At 46.4% G+C, this 22905-nt stretch overlaps 2 protein-coding genes across 2 annotated transcripts in view; both read left to right on the top strand.

Annotated features, from left to right (window-relative positions):
• Nucleotides 1-2102: 2102 nt before the first annotated feature.
• LOC119463698 (glycerophosphodiester phosphodiesterase 1) lies at nt 2103-3041 on the top strand. Its single transcript, XM_037724523.1, has one exon. It carries the CDS (start codon nt 2103-2105, stop codon nt 3039-3041), a length of 939 nt encoding a protein of 312 aa, XP_037580451.1.
• An 11110-nt stretch (nt 3042-14151) lies between these two features.
• Nucleotides 14152-22905, top strand: part of LOC119463699 (oxygen-dependent choline dehydrogenase-like) — a 41423-nt gene continuing 32669 nt past the window's right edge. Inside the window, exons 1-4 of the mRNA XM_049655342.1 lie at nt 14152-14302; nt 18141-18343; nt 19933-19970; nt 20571-20800. Coding sequence (XP_049511299.1) covers nt 14152-14302; nt 18141-18343; nt 19933-19970; nt 20571-20800 — 622 coding nt within the window. The remainder of the gene's footprint in view (nt 14303-18140; nt 18344-19932; nt 19971-20570; nt 20801-22905) is intronic.

Here is a 22905-nt window from a genome sequence, read left to right on the forward strand (position 1 = left end):
TATAAGACCGAGACCGACCGAGCTGTCAAGCGCTTTTTATTCCAAAAAGCAAACGCCCCAGCTCATGCGCGAAGAAGTAGAAGAACAGGAAGGTGATGATGGCTATGTACAAATGAAAAGGACGAAGTACGTTAATAGTGCTTACAATATATATATGACAGACTGGTGCGAGTTCTTCACAGTGGGGTCATTTATAGGAGTCCACTGTTCATATACGACTCCTATATAATGTCACGTAGTAGTGACGCTGAAGAAAACAGTCGTAAAACTATGTACGACGAAACTGGTTGTTTATTGGGCGAACCTGTGCCCACAAAAGCAAGGTACACTCAAAGCACAACGATAGCGGCGAACACAGTCGGCGATCGTCGAAAATCTGATCAGCGGCGAAACGCGTCGGCTTTTATACCTGAGTCATCGAAGGTTCTAGATTAATCCCTGATGCCCGCGCGTCTTCCAGAAAGTTCCAGACAATTCGCGTCAGTCATGCAATTAGATAACATAAGCGTCGGTGAAAACAGGCAATGGAAAGAAGCATCGATAACGTTCTAGAAACTTCCGATACAGGCGCGTCCTGCGCCGAGCGATAACGTTTTACATTTGTTAGCCGGTGGAAAGCGGCCACCGGTGAAAGATAAACATGTATACGTGTCAATATATATAAACACTGGACTCCTATAAATGCCCCCACTGTGAAGAACTCGCACCAGTTTGTCATACCACCAAGGAATGTCCCCGCACAACAACCTCCTCCCCCCCTCCCTCCCATCCTACACCACACACAAAAACAGTGAGTGGCCAGTCTGTTCAGCTCGGACCCGCGTTACTATCGACAGCTAATGAGCCGAGCCCTGCAGGTAGCCAAAGCCGCAGGAGTCCTGGACAGAGGACCCCTCACCCTGGCGCAAGCGGGAAGACAGAAGCCAGCTTTCGTTCTTTCTTCTTTTTAGTGAAATAAAAGTTCTTTCCTCCTTCTCCTGCTCCTCCTCTAAATGGCTCACGCCTCCCGTGGATTTCGCTTTATTGCAAGTTGATTTTGAGCCGTATAGTATAGTTGTACGTTGATGAATTCCGACCTCTATACAAAAGACAAAGAAGCGCTCTAAGATGGAAAAAGTTCAAGAAGATGAAAAATGACCGCCCAAGCACTCCGTGCAGATGGTTAACAAGCGAAGCTGAAACGTGCTGCCCCGGTGTTTATCACTGGGTTAATTTCGATGGTTCATTAAAGTATTTATCAATTATTGGTTGCGTCTGTGTTTCTCAATGGGGTTACACACACGTTCGGCTGCGACGGAGATGACTTCGTCAATGACGGTATGCCCGCCGTCCGCCGTTGTCGCTTGCGTTCGATGTCTCGAGTTTGCTCGGCGGCGTGGTTAGCAGCATTCGCCCGCCATTGCCTCCTTGCGATTCTTTGAAATTAAACAGCTTCAAAATTAAACCTGTCCGTCACGCAAGACAATGAATGGCTCATACCCCTTTGGGCAATGGCTCATACTCCCGTAATTGCGGCCTCCCCATTACGACTTCAGAAGAGAAGTGAAATTCTACGCTGGAACGATGAGTGGCAACGGAAACAGCTGTGGAAGAACACGACGACGAACGCGGGAGCAGTGGCACGAGCGCGTGCCGAGCACGTGCACGAGCGCAACACGAGAGATTCCAAAGATCCAGCTGCGGAAGACGACGACGCTCGAGCCAATGCTGATGATGACAGTTTTCTGTGGACAGGCGACTAAAAGGCGATTTTTTGTTTCGCCTAGCCATATAAAGCTTCGCTTAAAAATGTATAGTTGGAAACTTGAACTGTTCGAGAAGATATATTTATAATTTCCAAATTATCCTTATATGTAACTCGAAACTAAAATATTGAATTCCCAATCGCACGTGCCACGAAGGCCACATGAAGTAGAAGAAATCCTTGCGGCCGTCGTCACTACTTCGAGATTCTTGGCTGCACTGCTGACGAATCCCTCAGCGTCAGTTGCGCCATTACACCGAAGGAAAAACGAACCAACAAACCACTGTGAAGCCGCCAGAGACGACGTGCCTCGAGAAAGCGTTGGACTTGCTGCACGCCGGGTCTTCTGGAAGCCATCATGCTCTCAGAGTTTGTGGTCACGATCGTCGGGTCATTGTTGGCCCTCTTCCTTGTGGTGCTATATTTCGCCGAGCCCGCCGACGATGCCCTGGCCGCCGAGGTGATTCTGGGAGATAGGCGCGATGACAATCGCTGGCTGCCGCCTGTGTTCGTGGACTTCGCCGGAGCAAAGGACGTGCCGCAGAACACGTTGGCGGCCATCCAGGAAGCGAAGAGAATGAACGCCTCGGGAATCAAGCTTTATATGTCCATCACGAGCGACGACGTCGGAGTCCTGTTTCACGTAAAAACCCTGGAGGTAACCGCAAATGGCGATGGTCCGTTGGACGAGGTGGCCTTCGAAGACTTGCGCCGTGAGGACATTACCGAAAAGAACCCATCAGCGGTGCGCTACCGGAACGAGCGGGTACCGACGCTGGAAGAAGGCGTCGATGAGTGTCTGCGTCAGGGCCTTCGGATCATCGTGAATGTCGAGGGGGACGACTTCCGTGCAATGTTCGCCCTAGCCGAACTGTTCCGCAAGCGGCCCGAACTATCCAGACGAGTTCTTGTAGTGTCTCCCAGTCCGATGTTTCTCTTCCGCCTGGGAGGTCACAATGCAACATTTGTGACGGCATTAGCCTGGCGACATGGAACTATGGCGTACGTGGACAAAAGCTACACCAAGCGACGCTACGAAAACATCGGCTGGCACTTGATTGCGAGGGCCGCCGACTGGCTCCTTAGTTGGTCCTTTGACTACGGCCTGCTGACTCGCCTGTCCATGGTTTCGGCAGTGCTAGTCAATGCAAGCATGATCAGTCCCCAGTACGCACAGTCTTGGAGTGACTGGGGTCTGCGTGTCATCGCGCTGGCTTCGAACGACCCGGCCGAGCACGAATATCTTCGTCGAGTTGTTCAAGTGCCTATCCTTACAGACAACTTACGTCGTACTTAGGCCTGGATGAACTTCAATCCAGTTTTATTTTCGCGGGTTCTCACTACTGCGTCAAGGAAAGGTTGGCACGGCAACCTGTGCTAAGAGTAAACATATTGTCCATGTTTAATTGTTTGGTGACGGGCTGAAGGAGCACACATAAAACCCAGCGTCTCCTTCACCCATATCCGAATATCCCATCCCATCTGCCTTCATATGCTAGAAGCAAGAAAAAAAAAAGTAGCAGGACCCACTTCCTATAATTTTAATACAGGCACGTTTTCCCTCTCGGTACTCGGAAATTGCACAAGGTTGTCACTAATGCTTTCACGTCGAAGGATGATGACGTAAGATTAAAGCAAGTACAAGCATTTGTCGGGAACGAATTGTTGAAGCAATGCAGATAACGACTTGGTTAATACAAATCCAGTGGAATCCCGTATGACGGCCGCCATCGTGTTTTGAAAGCTCGTGCTGTCTACAAGTCTAGAAATCGGGAGACTTCAACACATTTCTTCAACACTAAACAATCAGCGTATTTCTTCCACTAAAATCGCAGAAAAGCGTTCGTGGTGTGGACATATGTTACAAGTCGGACGCGATTAGCGTTTGCTGAATGCGCTCTAGCGGGGACATCACAGACTCCCCTACTTGGGAGCAGCGGCGGTAATGACACTGCTAAGCAGCGCCGCCCGCGAGAGCAAATGAAAAAAAAAATGCCCTGGTTGAACGCGGTTAAACCAAGTTTGTCGCGCGATAGCACGGTTTTGTTTGCTTTGGGCAAGGACAGAGAGGCTACTCGGCAGCCGTCAGCAACTACCGCATCTACAATTGCACCACAAGACAACGCACAGACGCTGCTCGGCGCGACAGCAGCAGCGAGCGAATTGACCTTCATGCTGCGTCTCGCTTCAACGAGAACTAAGCGTCGAAAGCACTCGGCGCACTTTGTCCACATCGCAAATGGCTTTCAAGATATGGGCGCCCACGCGGCGTACGTCGAATCCGCCGGTAGTGGCAGGCTAAGTCCCAGTTTGACCTTGGCTGAGCTTGAAGGTCAGATTTACGGAACGAGGTGTTTCCCGGGTTTGTACCTGGAATAGTAGAGCTATCGCTCTAAATGTCGCCAGTGCGCGTGGTCGCATCGCCGCGTTAATGGGCGGAAGTACGGGTTGCAAGATTTTGTCTCCCATGCATTCGTTCGCAACAGCCTACCGTTCAGTGCCACAACAGCCTCGAAAACACGAAGGGCCGATAACCGCCCACGAAATTCTACATATTTCCGGGTCGGTAGCGCAAATAAATCAGAGGAGACGAGCATGCACCGCTGCTGTTTTTGGCGGAGTCAAATAAGTCACACGTGTTCGCTTAAATTCGCATGCCAAATTTTTATCCGTGTGGCGCAGTCAGTTGAGGGGGCTCTCCCGTGTAACTGGGGTCCATTAATAAAAGAGGACACTGCAGGGGCTCGTAGCCTCAGCTATACCACTGAGTACCGGCAGCAGCACCAGTTTCTTGCAGGTGCAGATAGTGGTGTGATGTGAGACGATCATGATGTTAAAAACGAAAACGAAGAAAGAGGAACACAATTCGTCAAATAGTAAGCGCACAAGTAGAGTCACTCAAGTACCTTGGAGTTAATTATAACGGACCTATTAACTGGCAGCGGCATATTGAGTATATGTTGCGACAAAAGAAGCTCCTGCAATGGGTATTTTGCGCAAGTTGAGCAGTCGAAGAACAGGTATGCGAAGAAAATCACTTTTGATGGTATACAAAATGTAAGTTCGTCCGGTATTAGAATTTGGCTGTGTTTTATTCTCAGGTGTTCCATTATAGAAGCTTCGGCCGCTACGTCTGTGCTTAGGCCTTCCAAAATACGTTGCAAATGCCGTACTATATCCGGAAGCGAGAATCCCGCCCATTTTATGCCAATTTCACTTTCTGACCGTTCTGACTTTCTTAAGACTATGTGAATCACCATTAAGCTGTCCTCAAATAATTTTCATCTCCGATCCAGAATCATTTTTTTCCTGTTCATTGACCCAGGTTTCATACACCACAGATTATATTTGTGCAAACATTACTTGAACCACTAAATGTGCCAATTAGCGACGTGCTTCCTAATAATACACATTCAAATTACCCGGAAATCAGGTTCGATGACATTTTCCCAAACCACACGAAACTACTACCTGACGGCATCCTAAACGGCATGTTACAAGACCACCTAAGCACTCTAGGAACAAGCATTATCGTTGCGACAGATGCGTCACAGTGCGAGAAAAAGACTGGCATTGGAATATTTTGTCCTGCACTCGATTGGTCTTTTTCTTTAAGACTGCATGATTTTGTGCTTATTTTTCTGGCTCAGTTTTTAGCAGTAATTCTAGCTTTACGTAAATTAGACCAAACGACTACGACAGCTGCTATTCTTACTAACTCCCTATCTGTATGCCCTTCCCTTACCGCTACTAGTGATACGCCCATGCTAAAACTCTTTCACTTGCTAGTTCCTGCCCGTGTGGAATGTGTTCATTTGATTTGGGTACTTGGTCATAAACGTTCGTTTTTTAATGAAACTGCCGATTCCCTGGCAAAGACATCACTTTCCGGCCTAGTTCTTCCTATTTACCAGTGACAGCAAAAATCAAGGCGGCTAGATTTCGGATGCGATCTATTAGAAAAGCTTTATCAAACACAGTTCTGACTGCTGCTCCAGATTATAAGCAACTGGCATTTCCCTGGCGTAGCGAATCCTGTCACACAAAGATGCTTGAGGTCTCTCTCACCAAATTACGTTGCCGCATTCCCTCCCTGAATTTATACTTACACAGGTCGGGGTTTGGTTCCCTACCCCATCTGCTCGTTTTGTAATGAGGAAGAGATAACACACCACTTTCTTCTATCTTGTCGCCGCTTTTACTGCAGCTAGAAAAAGATTATTGGAAATATTTTTTCGAAGACTTGGCCTGGACTTAACGGAACCTGTTATTCGTTGTATGTGGCCTCCACTTTGAGATTCAGCCACAAGGATGCTTGCTCTGCTGTCCAAAAATTTCTTACAGAATCCAACCGGATGCTCTGCTAAATTGTATCGTTTCCTTTTTGTGTACTTTAAATAATTGTTACTCATTCAATATGACTTTCCTGATTTTATTTTAACAGATAATTCTACGCTATTCAACGCTAATTCCATAGATATTCGGAAATATATATGCCTTATATTAAATTGGAATAATCCACCCATTTCCTGACCGATCCCCCATCGTGGGTAGGAGCCACAGACGTGATAGGCGGCGGCATCAATCCCAACAACAACCAAAACAACCACCCCAACAACCACCACAATCACAACCACAACCGCAACCACAACACTGCGACCATTCTAGATCGCAAGCGAAAATTTTGATTCAGATCGGACTTGATCGCGATCCAAAGTGCCTGTGCTGCGCCGGTATTTAAATAACGACCGAAAGCCAAAGCGATTCATACCACTGCTGCCCTTCTCACGCAACACAACTCGCGGAGTCAATATGTCATAAAGTACGGTTCGCATTCTTTTGAAGAATGTGCTACCATATCATACGCCTGTGCTAAAGCACTCAACTACTTGCAACTTGCTACTACAGAAACGTTACCGACCAAGTGAGCGCTGTCGATCAAATACGAGAAAGCGCGATGTGCATCGCACGCGCAAACCAGCCGGCGCTCCTGAAGGCGTCGCTAAAGGCATCTCGTATTAGAGCTGCAGCAATATTCTCGACGTCACGAACAAACTTTAACGACCGAGCTACAAGGCGAAGCAACAACAGTGCTTTTGTGACTGTTGTGACAGTTCACGCAACAGCGCCGGCCTCCTTGGGTGCCCGATCGTCAAGCAATCGCGAAACATCGGCGACGCGAGGAGCAATTTTACCAAGATGGCGGGCATCGCGAGCGCCTCACAGTGCCGGCGACCCGGTAGATAGTGAAGTGGCTCTGCGCTAGGGTAAGGAGTGGCGCTGGCGTCTGTCGGCAAACTTGAGGTTGGACGCCCTATTCTTTAACGTACGCTACTCTAGAGTGTACGTTTACGAGTGAATTGCTGAGGTAAGTCATTAGGAATATGCCGGGAGAACGCTTCGTCCTATTGTAGAAGATGTCATCTGTAATTTTCTATGAGAGTAATTTCATGTTGTGGACCTGAAGTCGTAGAGGCCAGCATGCATGCTCGTAGATCGTGTGGGCAGCGCGTGGTTTGCGTGAGTGAAGGGTGGGGACATCTACGGCGCCTTGGCCACCCGTGACATCAGGCCATTGGCAATTTAAGAACGCCACGATCCCAGCGTAAAGATGGTGCTTTTGATATATATTGAAACAAGTCCGACAAAATTTAGACGAATTAGTTGCGATTGCATGGTTGAAGTATGATATGTGCATTGAAGTGGTGTGCCTTCAAGATGCAACACTTTAGAAAGAATTCCAAGGAACACCATAATTATGGGCATGCTAAGCAGCAAACGGCGGTCCTTTCACTGTCATCTGAGGTCCCGTAAAAGCTATTAGCAAATTTATATGAGTGTACAGAGAAACACAGCGCCTCAATGTAAGCATAAAATACTCACAAGGAATTTACAAAACATCCATTTTATGTTCATTTTTAAGTACAGTGCACACGCCACGGAGGCTCAGCTGCTATGGCGTTCTGCTACTTTAAACGAGGTCGCGAGTTCAAAACCCGATCGCGCCGGCCGCATTCCGATGAGGGCGGAATGTAAAATGCTCGTCGGCCGGTCTTTGGGTGCCTCGATGCTCAGCGCCGCCGTCTAGGGTGGAGACAACCCCGCTGGCGCCGCCATATTGTGTCACACGAGCTGAGACTCAGCTACGCTTGCGTTCATAAAGTGTTACTCGCGGCGCGCTTCCAAGTGCTTTGCCTTGATGAGGATTTTTTTATCGGTGTCCCATCTGCATATCTTTATAACCAATAGCCGTTAACTCGTCGACGGTCGAAGACGTAAATGTATGGCGCCGGGAACATGCCCCAAGTTGCCTAACTCAATCACATTTAATATGCCGTGTGTATGTTTAAAATACGCACTATTTTTTTTTGCGCTTCGATGCTTGGTATATAAGGTTTGCGACCCCCTGTGTGTGGAAGTTTTTCTTTTTCGCTGTTGTATTTTGGTTTACACGTCACGCCTCCTTTACCGTAGCCAGCCACTCGCGCACGGCGGTTAGTTTCCCTTGCGTTGCGCGTGCTCTTCGCGTTCGTCGCAATTATTTGACGATATCTACGCGCAACTTTTGCTTTTTATGCCCACAAAACTGTGTGCTGACAGGATTAAGCTGGTGTAAACATAACTGCGATGTGAAAATAAGGTTTAGTTAGTGCTGTAGAGAAAAATGTAACGTAACTTGTCTGTGTCAATCTTGCGTAGTGCACACAAGAAATCAAACGATGCACAAAATACATTTACTTATAATGTCTAGTACAATCAATCATGAAAGAGATATGTACACGAAAAATTATATGTACTGTGTGGCGCCTGAAGGTTATGTTGAAAGACGAGATAAAAAAATGAATTCGCAAGGTAGGCTCGACACACAATTCGGGATAGAGAGAGTTTTTTTTTATTTATTCATTACATGGGGGGGGGGGGGGGGGTCAAGTGAGTACATCAACCTTATTACACACGATATAAATCGAAAACAAGAATGCAAACAAGAAAACGCAACCGCCGGTAATATTAATCAAGATATCCAGCCAGAATACATACATCAGCTACCATCGAATACGTCGCATCAGCCAAACACATCGATGGCGAGTACAGAACATTTCATAAATAACCATTAGAACACTGACAACTACATTGAAAAAATAAACAACACTGCATACATATCACGTACAAAAACCGTAAATGAAACTAAGACAGTCAAATACAGATTAGCAATGTTTTTCACTTCGAAAATATAGTCCATGATGATGTAGGGCTGTTGACTTTAACAGACGGCGCCCATCCTGTCGGTTTCCCTCGTACTGGTCCTCTTCAAAGTATTTCTAAGTACAGGTAAAACAACAAAAGTGATTATTGATATGAAAAGTTGCCTCGTAAATACAGAGAACCCATTACAGTGCTTAAAAATAAATTTTAGCAGAAACAATGCTGTATTACCTCACTTCACACGTTTCGAAGAAATGCACAGGCTACAACAGACACCATGCCAGAAAGCGCCGAAACATTTTGGTCCCATGATGCCCCTTAACTCTACTACACCTGGGCATACCGTGCACAGGCATTTAAAGACCGTCACAGTACCCACTACGATCGGGAATGAGCACGAATGACCATCGGCTTACGATCACCACGCTACAAATATGTACAAGTCTAAAAAATCAGCTATGTAACGTAACACCCTGAGGTCCGCAAGATATCTCCTGAGAAATCAGAGAAAATCACAATGTTTCGCTTACCACGTGCAAAACCGCCGCTCTCCCCAGACGAAGCACTGCGTTCTTTAGTCCCAAATAACCAGTACCGAAAAAGAAAAAAAAAGAAACAAGAGACACACACGATGTGTGCTTCCCGTGAAAAAGGAAAATAGGTGGCTTACGTGACGATTCGTAGCTAATGTAAGACTATTTCACGGCTAAGCATCTTCGTCAGTCCTTAAAATAAGGGTACAGACTGCGCCCTGCGCCCATCAAAACGAAAAAAGCCTATGCGACGCGCGCTCGCAAACCATACGCTACTCAGACAGCATCGGTGCAGTGCTTACTTAGTTCGTGAGCGAACGTAGGTACGTGAGCGAGGATCAGAGAATACTTTCTTATTTAAATCAAAAACACCGTGCGGTAGTCTAAACATTCTTGACACTTACCTCGCAACTGCAGGAGTTATCCGTTGCCTTCCAGTGATCGCGCATTACTTGGGCTTCCCATCTCTTCCGTCGCTCTGGGTCCCGGGGGAAGCGAAAACAACGCAGTCCTTTACGCGTCGATCCGGCGCACTTGGGAACACAACAGCCCGTCATGTCGACACGATGCACTTGATAGCTTGTCAGTCATGCGGCTGAACACTGTCCAGCAAGTAGAAGCGTCCGCGAAGCATCCGCGCGCACTGTGCCTCGAACTCAGCACCGGCACCAAGCAATCGCAACGGCTCGCTGTGACACAATATGGCGTCGCAGCGAGAAAGCGGCGGCGCGGGGGCGGTCAAAGGTTGGCACCACCCTGAACGGCGGCGCTGGCATCGAGGCACCCTGTTGGGTGCACGTTAACGAACCCCCTGGTGGTCAAATTAATCCACAATTACCTACTACGGTGCCCCTCGTGACTGACTGTGCGATTTCAGTGCGTTAGACCCCGCAATATAAGCCCCAAAAGCTTAACGTATAATTTTTGTTATACGAGTTCAGCTTGACCCTTCGAAATGTTGATTTCAGCGCAGGAAACTTGATGCAGAACCGGCATTAGCCTTTTTGACACTCTGTAGCGTAGTTTCAGTAGAGGATAGATCGAAAAACCTTTCATCGTTTTCATGCGAATGTATAATATCCACGGCCAGAAATAATGATTATAGAGTTCTTTTGATCTTATTTTTTATCATCTGTATTTAAGGGGAGGTTGGTGCCTATGTGGGGCGCCGCAGTAATCGAAGTGCTGCTCCAAACTGTCATTTTTGTTGGTAACTGCTTCAAACCTGCTCCGAAACGATGCTGGGAAATTCGATCTCGTACTGATTACCAACTGCTGCTGTGGCAACTTTGATATGTGACTGATTACTTTACATTGTGATGCTCAGCTTTATCAGCTTTGATCTCATGTCTGCCACAAGAACTGACATTTTAAATATATAGCTCATTTGGCGGTATTTTTGAACTTGACACGCAGACCATTGTGGTGAAATGTGAAAGTGACTGATAGTACTTCGATTTCATACCGATTATTAACTGCTGCTTTGGCAGCGGGTATATGTGATTCTGGTTACATTTATAATGTGGTGCTCAGCTTTACCGGTTCGATCTGATTTGTGCCACAAGTACGGGTAGGTTAAATATACAGCTCATTTTATTGCGCGTTCGTTAGCCATCTATCTTCTTAATTGTTTGTTTTTTGCAATTTCGTTGATTATTGTATGTGCTATGTGTTTTATAATAAATATTAATATTTACGAGACGCTTCGGGGATGCTTTGAACTCCAGGAGTCGCATGGTATATTTTGACATCTACTCCAAAAACACCAATAGCTGCTCCAAACTAGCATTCTTTCTGCTCCGAATACACTTATGGCTGCTCCAAAGTGACATTTTTTTTCTGCTCCAATATGTGTTACAAAAATTAAAATGTCGCTTCCATCACTGGCGCCGGCTACTGCTCTCCTCTGACAGGATGAATAGCCGGCGATGGATGTGGAATAAGGTTTGGGCTATGTGTGGTTAACTGATTCTAGTATACTGTACACGTGTACAGTCTACGAGTGTTCGCACCGCTCAACGCAAGAGCAGTAGTTCCACGATGCTCTCTCAGTTAGAACAAACTGTGCGTGTTGCAAAACCGGAAAGTTGGTTTCCGACAACATTTTCAACTAACCTATACTATTAGCATCAACATGTTCCTCTTCCCAAATGCAGCTAAGAGAACGGGTGCCGTTCTCTTAGTCATCGTAAAATGAAAATTCTTGGTGGTCGGTGTATATTCGCGGAGCTGCTTTTCGCCTCCTCTCACCCGGGAAGGTATAACCGCCAAAAACAATGTCCCTACCGCCTGGACAGAGCGAGACAGCCATTGTGCTTTGCACAAAGCGAGTTATTTTGCCCGCCACGAAGATGGACGCAGTTGCAGGCAAGACACGTGCGAGCATTGCGCGTGTGACCCGGGACAGCGGCGCCGACCTGAAGAAAACGACACATTTGGCCTCCACGTCTGCACGCCGAGTCTGGGCACGTTGCACAGAGCCATTATTGTGCCGGGCCGGATTACAACTGGAGCCCATAAGACCTTTTGCGTGGTAAGTACATATAAGATGAGCTCTTGTTAACCCTGAGGTAGGGCTTGAAAGAAAAAAAATCGCCGATGATTGCGAAACTCCCTAATGCGACGTTTGAGCGCAGCTCTATACGTGCTTTCATTTCGTGATATGTTGGCAGGCGCGGACAATCTGTCTCGAGCGGCACGTTGAAAACGGAGCGGAGTGTGGCGTGACTGCCCCGCTAGTCGTGTGATCGCGAGAGGCAGCGCGTGGGTGACGTGTGGGCGCATTTCACAGCAGCCGCCGCAGACAGACCTCCGTTTATGCAGCGCTTTGTTTCCATATATGGTATCGGTGGACGCGCTCGCAGCATGCCTTATCGTTGACGTCATCGGTGAATAGAATACGCGCGCAACTCTGGCGCCATCTCGTAGCCGTCGTCTCCGCAGAGCCCGTCTTGCACGACACTACGCTTTTCTTCTCACGTTTTCGCCGTACCCTCCTCTTCCGCTTTCCTCCTCGCGCTCTCTTCGTCATCGCTGTCTTTCATCCCCCGCAGCGCTCCGCATTCGCTCTTTTATCCTTCGCTGCGCTCGTTAGCTCGGTTACGCCGAGGATACCGACGCAGGAACAGGCGCCTAAGAACTGTGCTGTAAATGAAAAAAAAAAAGCCTGCATGACTCAGTGTGATAGTCAACTGCGGTCGACAACAGGATTTGTCTTCGTCGTGACAAAGAGTAGTCCCATTGACAAAACGTCGCCAGCTCGAGAGATCCCTTGTTCGGCCCTTGCTGATCCCTTCAAGTCTCCAGCTCCCTGTGAACCTCTGTCTGCCTCTCTTTCAGTTTAGTGTAGAACCCTGAGTAGCTACGGAGCCCATCGTTTACAATCTGCAGTGCCCCAGTTGTCTATGTGCCTCTCCTTCAGGTAAAGCATTCCTTGCGACATGGGCATATCACCAAACATTTCGAAGGTTGGAATGAAGGAACATTGAATATTGGTATTCAGATCTAAATGAGAAAACTTGTCAAATGAAAGGACAGTTGTTGAAAACCCATGTCGAGAACAAATGGGAAAGGGCAGAGGAGTGAGATTTAGCTAAAGACGGGATAAGTTATGCATTGGCAGCCCACAACACAACTGTCACTTTCAGTGTGGACACCGTGCCATTGGGTTCCATCACCATCGAGTATTCCCCAGTTGTTTCCCACGCGACAAGTGAAGATGAACAACACAACCTAACTTTAGTGAGTAGACACGAGCCGGCGCATTCAACGTGAAACAGCCGATATATATTTATTGTGACGGTTTCCATAGAGGAATTATTTCGCACCAATACAAACATATATTGCCTCATCACTTACACGAAGCGTTAGTTTAAATCGACAGGGCAAGTTGCCCCAAACATGTGTGGCGTGTTATATGTGAGGCGTCTGCTGCAGCGGGACTCCTCGTTCACGCTTCCGTAAGAACACTGGACGCCATCTAGCGGCACTGCCGCGAAGGCTGCACGTGATCTCTAAAATACATGGAAATAGACGAGTGCGAATAGTGATGTTTGAGACCAAATCGAATACGAATCGAATGGTGCCAAAAGCGAATCGAATCAAATGTCAAACACTGTTCGAATGTTTTTCGAATAACAAATAGCCGGTTATTCCCTATAATACAAAACGGTGTTACACGTAAAATTTCCGCGCAACTGGTCGCTCGAGACACTTTGCGTGCATTCGCGGGCTTCTTTCATGCTCGGAAAAACACCTTTATGTAGCACGTATCTAGCAGCAGAAAGCTGTATCGGGAGTTTTTCATGTTGGTGCACAATTTTTTCATGGACACTTTTCATCTAATTATAATATATGACAAATTGAATAATTAATTAAGATTAATTAGGTAATTATAGGCGGAATGCAAAAAGTAATCTATATATCTCCAAGCGACGGCAAACAACGTGACCTTGGTTCTGTCCAGCTACGTGGCATTTGCATATTTTCACATTTTGATGCACGACAGTTGGGACACCCTGCATATGCTACTCATTTATAACAAACTTAACGAAAGTTAAATTTCGCTGCAGCTATAGCCTTTAAGCATATTATGGTGACCCAGTGACGTCCGATTCACTGCCCGTTCGCAGGACCTGATTTCCCCGGAGGAGCTTCAGTGGCGGCGTCACCATGATCAGCTCTGCCACGATCCCGTTCGTGATCCCCAAGTGGGGCGTCTTTCTGCTGGCGCAGATTCTGTCCATACTGCAGATGAGCCAGCCACCCAGCATGAACTACTACCACACCGAGAAGCTGCACGAAGAGTACGACTACGTCATCGGTCAGGCACTGACGCCGCTTCACGCGACACTATATATCCTCCTAAAAAAGCTCTTGTACAATACACTGCACATTGTCTTCAACTTTTTTTTCTTCGAAATTCACTCGAAAGTGATTACGCAAAATATTCCATGTGGGTACGAGTTGCGGTGCATGTGTAAATGTAAAGAAGTGGTTTACTCATATCCTCGTAACCCCCTTTCGATAATTTTGAGACTCAGTTGATATAGACCTATGTATCGTCCCAGACGGCTGAAAGCAACCTTTGAGGTGCGTGTCGAAATCACCGAGATTGCATAAAAATATCGCACGTGGCAGTAACATGGCAATGTACTACATGTAGTTCCATGTTCATCTCTGCGTTTAGGCAATGAAATGTAGTTTTTACCACAGTAAACTTGAGGAGATGATAGAGATAGTTATTTTTTTCACGTGCATGGAGACCAAGTTGTGGCATCTAACCGTGGTATTGAAATTTTAAAAATTGTTTTTCAAATCCATAATATAACAGCAGACAATAAAAACCACCTTGAAGGCCGTTTATATCCATACCTGTGTTCGGGTCTCAGGAGGATATACTCTTAAAGCGTACCGATCATGCACATCACCAGACGTTAACGGTAGGGGTGTGCGAATATTCAAAAAATTTTGAATAAAGAATGGAGTATTGCACAATTCTATTCGGTCTTGGAATCGAACCTTCGGTATTCGTAAATATGGATCTATTTTGAATAAATTAAGTCCTCTAGCATGCACAACCAAACATGCAGATCGAGCAATATTGTAAGTTTCATTCTGGAGGCCATAGGTGACATCAAACGCGAGAAGCTACGTATAGTGGAGAAAGATATACATCGCTCATGGAGCCATACTGTCGCTTCTAAACCGTCATCCGCACTCTCTTATGAACTCCGGGCATGCAAACTTCTTATTTGTTCTGTGTGTATCATTTGGGCTATAATTAAACAATGATTACGTTCAATGTTAGGACAGAAATTTGCGAACATTGCGAATATTCTAGGATATGAACATCGTCTTATATTAATGGTTGAAATTACTATTTCGTATTCAAAGACTATTCGAAAAGCATTCGATATTCGATTCACTCAATTCGTTGCTGGCACTATTCGATTCGGTCTCAGAAATTGTTATTCGCCTACCCATCCTGTCATTTATATAGGCGATGGCCACTGTCATACTCTTTCCTTCCTTCCTTCCTTCTTCCTTGCTTTATTTATTCTATCTGGCTCATACCCGCATATCCAATGCGGGCATGCGGCACACGTGACTTTTTGCGTGACTACGCCGCCACCGAAATCTGTAACGCAATACAAGCTTCGCTTGAAAAAAGAAGCGAACTGGTGAAAGCTAGCACGGTTCCCCCTACTACTACGTCTCTCATAGCCCTATTGCACCGCAATGGTGCACTGGGGCCAAGTGGAAGAGCAGTCGCCTCGTTTGCGTTCGGCACTGCGTTCGAATCCCGGTGCCGCCGGAAACCCACATGGCTTTTCTAATGGGTAGAGATGCCCCCCGGATTGGTGCACGGCTACTTGTAGGGGTTCGCATCTCGGAAGGGGGCCCTATATAGATAATTCTAGGCGTGGTTCCGGGGTGCCCCATGTCTAACCGCAGATGGCCTTGTTCCAGGGCATCCGCCGCAGCTCTGGGAGGGAGACTAGAGCTGACGCTGGGTATACGTACCAGTAAAATGGGTACACGCGCCCTCCCGGCCGGGTGGTCGGCCATTATGGGACATCAACGCGTGGAAAGGGGCATTTCTCCAGAACCCGAGGGCGTCCTCCCCACCAAATAGGTGCCTCGGGATGCCACAGGAGAAATTGCCGTCGTTGGAGCGACCCAGACCCCCTTTCTCGACGGACCAGTGGGTGCCCGGTAGCGGTGGGAATAAAACTCACGACCTCCCGCAGCCGAGGCGGGCGACCTACCACTGCTGCGGTTGATTTGGGACGTTAAATCGCCGATTTCGTATCTATTTTCCAACGGCATCTGAGAGACGAGAGCAGGAAGTTGTAGGAAAAAAGAAAGATTACCAGGACATTATACTTAACTTGCTTGCCTCTATATGCTTGTCCGTTATGTCACAGAGTACTGGTGATCAATGATAACGAACATCCCTGGCCCAGACTTTCAAGGATATGTACTGTCGGGTATTGTTAGCTGTTGTTATGTAACTTGAAACTCAATGCTGTAGTAGTATACCGGGTGTTCAAAATTAAGGCTTTACAGAATTTTTAAAAATCGCCTGTGGCAGGTAGCATAATCCTTATTGTTGAGCTGAGTCATTCGAAGAGGCAGACGTTAGTAGCACGATAAATCGAAGCACATACTCAACTAATTAACAAAAATTGATTAATGAACTTCTTAGTTAACTACTTGACGACACATATTGCAATTTACGAATTGTAGCCGGCGAGTTTGCGAGACGCATCTACTTGAATTGAATTTCCAGGATGACACCAGTTTCGAGATATTTCCCAAACTGTGTGACGAAATACATGGGCGTTTGTTATTTTTATGCTTCAATGTATAAAACAGCATTTTCGTAAAAAAAGTAAGTGGAACAACAGTGCTTTTTTAAGGCGAGTTTGATGGCGCATATCTCCAAGCTGGCGTCATTCTGGAAATTTATTCCAAGTGGATACGCCTGACAAGCCCACCGGCTGCAATACGCAAGTTGCAATTTATGTCGTAAAGTAATCAACTAAAAAGGTAAGTAGTAATTTTTTAAATGAGTTTAATATGTGTTTTGATTTGTCGCGCTACTAATGTCCGCCTCATCGAATAGCCCAGCTCAATGATGAGAGTTATGTTGCCTGCCACAGGGGATTTCTAAAAATTCTGTAAAGCTTAGAAATGAACACCCTGTATATCATCATCATCAGCCTATATTTATGTCCACTGAAGGACGTAGGTCTCTCCCGGCGATCTCCAATTACCCCTGTCCAGCGCCAGCTGATTCCAACTTGAGCCTGCAAGTTTCCCAATTTCATCACCTCAAATCCTCTGCCATGCTCGACTGCGCTTCCCTCCCTTGACACCTATTTTGTAATTCCAATGATCCACCGATTATCTACCATACGCTTTACATGGCCTGCTCAGCTTCATTTTTTTCTTTTAATGTCAACTGAAATATCGCCTACCCCTGTTTGATCTCTGATCCACATCGCTCTCTTCCTTTCTGTTAACGTTACGCTTAACAATTACCGTTCCATCGCTCTTTGTGCGGTCCTTAACTTGTTCTCGAATTTGCTTAACCTCCAAGTTTCTGCCCCACATGTTAGTACCGGTAGAAAGCAATGATTGTACACTATCCTTTTCAACAACAGTTGTATGCTTTCAGTCAGCATTTGGTTGTGCCTGCCGCATGCACTCCAACAAATTTTTATTCTTTTGTGATATTCTTTTGTAAATTTTATTCAAATGATCAGGGCCCCTTTGAGTAAATAATATAGATAAATGTACAAATTCAAGAGGCTGACTTGCGATCATGAATACTTGTTCCCTTGACAGGCTATTGAACATTATTACCTTTGCATTTTGCATAATAATCGTCAACCCTACTCCTATACTTTCTCAGTTAAGGTCCTCAATCATTGGTTGCAATTCATCCCCAGTGTTAGTGAATACGACAATGTCATCTGCAAACCGATGGTTGTTGAGATATTCGCTGCGCTGCAGCGGCAGCGTAGCGTAGGGGAACTTGTGTCCAACCTTGTGTGGCAGTTGGAGGATCTGATTTCGTGCGAAACTTCGATTCCGAGCAGCCCCCTTTCCTCATTGACCCATAAGCCTGCGCTGACATATGCCCCATGCAGTCGGTGGTGGTTCGGCGGGCTGCGTGCTGGCCAACCGACTATCTGCCGACAGGGGGGTCAGCGTCCTCCTGATCGAGGCCGGCGGACCGGAAGACGCCACTACGGAGGTGCCGCTGTACGCGCTTCTCCACTACCACGGACCCTACGATTGGAACTACGTCACCGAGAAGCAGGAGCACTCCTGTCTGTCTCTCAAGGACCAGGTACGAGAACGCTCGTCTTTTAGCGCGATTACGCCCTGCATATTCATAGTAATAGTTGCACGTTTATCGGCATCAGGGGTTTGTCTTCTCGCTTTGTGGCATCCGACTCCACTTACCGTGCACCGTTTCGAAGCAGACGATGGAACGTTTCTGACAGCAGTGAAGCTATTGCCGACGGTTTTTCTAGCAGAGATACGTTAAAGTTAATTTTCTTCAAATGTACGTACGCCCATAGGTGGTGCACGTACCGTTGTCATTACTGCGAAATTAAATTTCAATGTGGAAGCATTTTGCAGGGGAGGTAGAGGCGGTCAACGAATTGGCGACGTCGTAGAATTCTCCACCTCCGCCTTATAGGCGTAGGAGGAGAAAAGGAGGAAGTGCCTTGCCTCCCATTTTAATTGCTGCTTTTGAAATCGGAAACAGGCACACACACAGTGCTGTTTGTGTCTGCTTCTATTTCGGTCCTCGTCCGGTCGCGCTTGCACGTTGTAATATAATATTACTTACATTGCCAATGGATAAATAGCCAACTCGTATTACAGAGAGCCAGTGAGAAAAACTTCGGCGTCGATTTTTCGTGTGATAAACCCTCGCTTTCAGTAGAAGCAAATACACTAATACGGCATTACAATAGCGTTTTAAATTACGGTTAATAAATTACTCTCGATAACGTCAAAAATACATTGCAAAACAGCAGCACTGCGAAAGCTCCACGTAGAGCTGAAGTGCCAGCGCCTGGCTGAGAGAAAGATACAAGCTTTATTGATATGTCTGAGAGGTTAGCTTAGATGATTGCCCGACATGCAGTTTTAGATGCTGGGTGATGGTTATGATATACCCATTGACCACATAAAGACAAGCTAATAAACAAGTTCATTTAAAAATATCAAGGAAAAAAAAGACAGCAGTGCCGTTTTCATAATTATTTGCGTGCACAAACTTGACCTGCAGCAGCAAAACAAAAGTGCAGCCTAGTACACCATACTTAACTTTGGCGGGGAGTGCACATCGAGGTAACTTATTCAAACAGTCTGGGACACAGTATAGTGATGAGGCCGTTTCTCATACCATGTTGAATAATATATTTTCCTATATTGGCTTTTCTGGCTGAGCTGACGAGCACGCGCCTATATAGGGAATCTTGAATTCGCAAGACCAAAATGGGGTTTGATACTGCAGATTCTGTTATTTATATCTTGCCACTTTAACATGTAAAGCTGCTAACCATGTTAGTATACCCTAACACTTTATTTAAATGGTGTGCGAGGCAAGCTTAAAAAAATAAAACTAGATCTTGTTTGGGGGCTTCATGTCGATTTGGTGCTCGTAGGATGTGTGTATTTGACCGCTTTACACCCGTCAAAATGAATCAATTTGAGGCCTTCTAAAGCACATAGGACAGCAAAAAAGGCCTCCAAATCAAGCTTTGAAGGAACAATACACAGCAAGTTAACGTAGCTATTAACGGGGCAGTAATATTGCGTAATTAGCGCGAAAAAATACCCAAATGAGACTCAGATGCGCTCATCCAAACTCGTGTGCTTAAAACCAGAACTGTGGCTTCACTCAACGAAAAATCTGGGCAGATCCTGGAGATAGTGCAGTCTAAACAACAAAGAACCTGGTACGCTAATGCGCCCAAGAAGACTTAGTCTTTTCTCGATGTCAACCGCTGTTGACCCGCCTTTTTTCTTTTTTTACGCGATAGCGTTAAGGGCTCCGTGTCGCAGAAAATCCGGCGTCGGTGTCAATGTAAGCGCCGGCGTTGTTGGCGGAAATAATCATCCCGAACCACATCATCCCGAACCACATCATCCCGAACCACATCATCCCGAACCACATCATCCCGAACCACATCATCCCGACCGGGCAGGCCCTTCGCGTGGCGCAAGGCGTTAGTGAACAAAAATTGAATTTCTCAAGTAAAATCCATGAGAAAAATCGGAAAGTACTACTTAACCGTACACAACCTACAGACGAGATAGCGTAGGACTGTAGTTTGAATATACGAGAAAAAAAGCCTGTTAAGCGGCCAGGGATATTAGAATTATATCGCGTTCCACTCTTAAAGGCGAAGCTTAAGCGTCCTCCGAAATTTTTTCTTAATAAGAGCTTTTATCATCATCATCATCGAACGTGCATTTAAGCTTCATCGCAGGCCGTCGTCCAGTTTTGGATAACCAGACGTATACTTGAGCCCGATTCCATGGATGGATGCTTTGAGCGTCCCCTTTGAAACGGGGCATCTTGGGCGTGTGCAGCGCAGCCCGTGGCCGCGAGGCAAAGCTCTTGGCGGCTCCAGCGTCATCAACTTCATGCTGTACGTGCGGGGCAACCGACGCGACTACGACAGCTGGGCGCACGACTACGGAGCCAAGGGCTGGAGCTACGACGAGGTGCTGCCACACTTCAAGAACATCGAGAAGTGCCACATCAAAGAGTACTCGGACAACGGTGAGCACACGCGCTGTATACACGGTGCGCCGTCAACAACCGCGAGTGACGCAGCGGAGATTCATTCGCTTGCGTCACAAAGAGCGTATGACAACACGCTGATGTCACTTGTGGAAACACTGAAGCCAAATTTAAGAGAGGCCACGGGGGCACTGATTTGTTATGTTCCATTCAAATGTAGAAATATTGAGGAAAATGGAAGTGAAAGTGGACGAAAACACAACTTACCGCAAGTGGAATTCGAACACATACGTTCCGACTTATGCATGCGGTACTTTACCGTGATGACGATGTTTATTGGCATCCCCTTTGAAACGGAACGGAAACAAATAGTCCCCTAGGCTGCTTGATGTTTCCAGGTTGTATTACATCTATTATTATGTAGCCTTTTGCCTATCTGAGCTCGATATTTAATTTCGTGTCTATGAAGTCTATCACTATTTGCTACACCTCCGGCTCTATCAAGCTCTTCCCTGCCTTTCTTCCACCAATACTCTAATACCGACTAAGCTACCGCGGCGCCATACCTCAGGCCACTTTCTTGGCTATTAGTTAGAGGTGGGCGAATAGCTGCTTTTTCTAGTTCAAACCGTATACGAATTGTAAGTATCGAATCAAATATCGAATAGTCAAACCCAGATGCATAATAAATCTTGCTGTTGGAAGATTTATTCAGTATAATTAGGTACCACGTCCTGTACTGACTGGAACAAAAGACGGCTATCAGGGACAAAAAAAATTTAAGCACAAGATCACTAATTGTCATTAAAAACTGCAGGATTGGCCTCTCACTAACTTTAAAGGATGGCATCAAGCAAGCTTAAAAACGCAAAATAAATGGTAAACGAAAAAAGATCAGAGCCTGTGGAAAAAGAAAACAAAAAAACTGGTGAAGGATTTGTGTGTCTAATCGCCACATGTAAAAGAAGCCGTTGAAAAAAAAAAACATGAGGTTGTAGCATAAAAGATAAAGCTTCTACAAGACTAGAGTGATAAAAACGGTGAATAGCAGACAAGCAAAGGTCACTGTTGTATCCGAAGCGGGAAGCACGGGCTTCAAGAAACGGCTTTATTGCCCGTGCTGCATACTGGCAGCATAAAGCAACTATTGACAGTGATACCACGCATGAACAAGAATATATACAGCTGAAGATACACTCGCGCATGCGCAACAGTATGGTGATGTCACTATCACTTGATCATCAAACGGCGGTAGACACGTGCAGTATTCCAGATAGCGACACAACACTTCCTTTCCTACTAGATCAGGAACGGTCGTAGCCCCAACGCTCAGGAGGCCGTCTTTCCCGGTTGCTCCGTCTTAGTGGATATGTTCATTATCGGTTGAACCCTGGTCTGACAGCCGTGGTTCAACTTGAGGCTCTGGCTGAACAACAGGCAGCGGAGGAAAGGCGACCTCGGACGCGTGTGGCAGGCACATTTCCCTGCTATCTTGGTTCTCGTCGTCAAGCACAGAATTTCGCAAATGATTTGCATGTACAAAACGCACTTTGTTTGCAGTAACAACCAAATACGTAGTTGGAGACTTCACTCGCGTAACTTTCCCAGAAAGCCACTTCACCGACTCGCATCGAACGAACCAGCACACGGTCACCAACTGCAAAATACCGCGGCTTCGCACTGCGCTTATCTGCTGACCGTTTCACCCTTTCTGTTTTCTCAGTCGTATCACTTGTCAGATTCGGTCTCAGCAGGGTCAATCGTGTTTCCTCAATCGGGACCGAAATTTCCTTCTCAAAAACAATTCGGCGGGAGTCTTTCCGGTGAATGTGTGCGGCGTTGTTCCATAGCACAAACCAAGGTTGTCTATTCTGTGTTGCAGGGTTCTAGTACTGCCTTTTTCTCTGTCCTCCAGAAATTGCTTGAACAGTGCCGTCTTTGTAGTCTGTACAGCACGATACACCGCCCCGTTAGATTGCGGGTGGTATGGAGGCGTGAATGTGTGCTTTACACGGTACGCTTTCAGAAAAACTTTGGAACTCCTCGGCACGGATTTGCGGCCCGTTATCTGTTACCATGTGCAGCAAACAGATCTAACCACTGCAACTGTCATGGCGGCCGTCGTCGTGTTACACACTTTAACT

Source organism: Dermacentor silvarum, chromosome 9, assembly GCF_013339745.2.
Source record: "Dermacentor silvarum isolate Dsil-2018 chromosome 9, BIME_Dsil_1.4, whole genome shotgun sequence".
In the NCBI taxonomy this organism is placed as follows: domain Eukaryota; kingdom Metazoa; phylum Arthropoda; class Arachnida; order Ixodida; family Ixodidae; genus Dermacentor; species Dermacentor silvarum.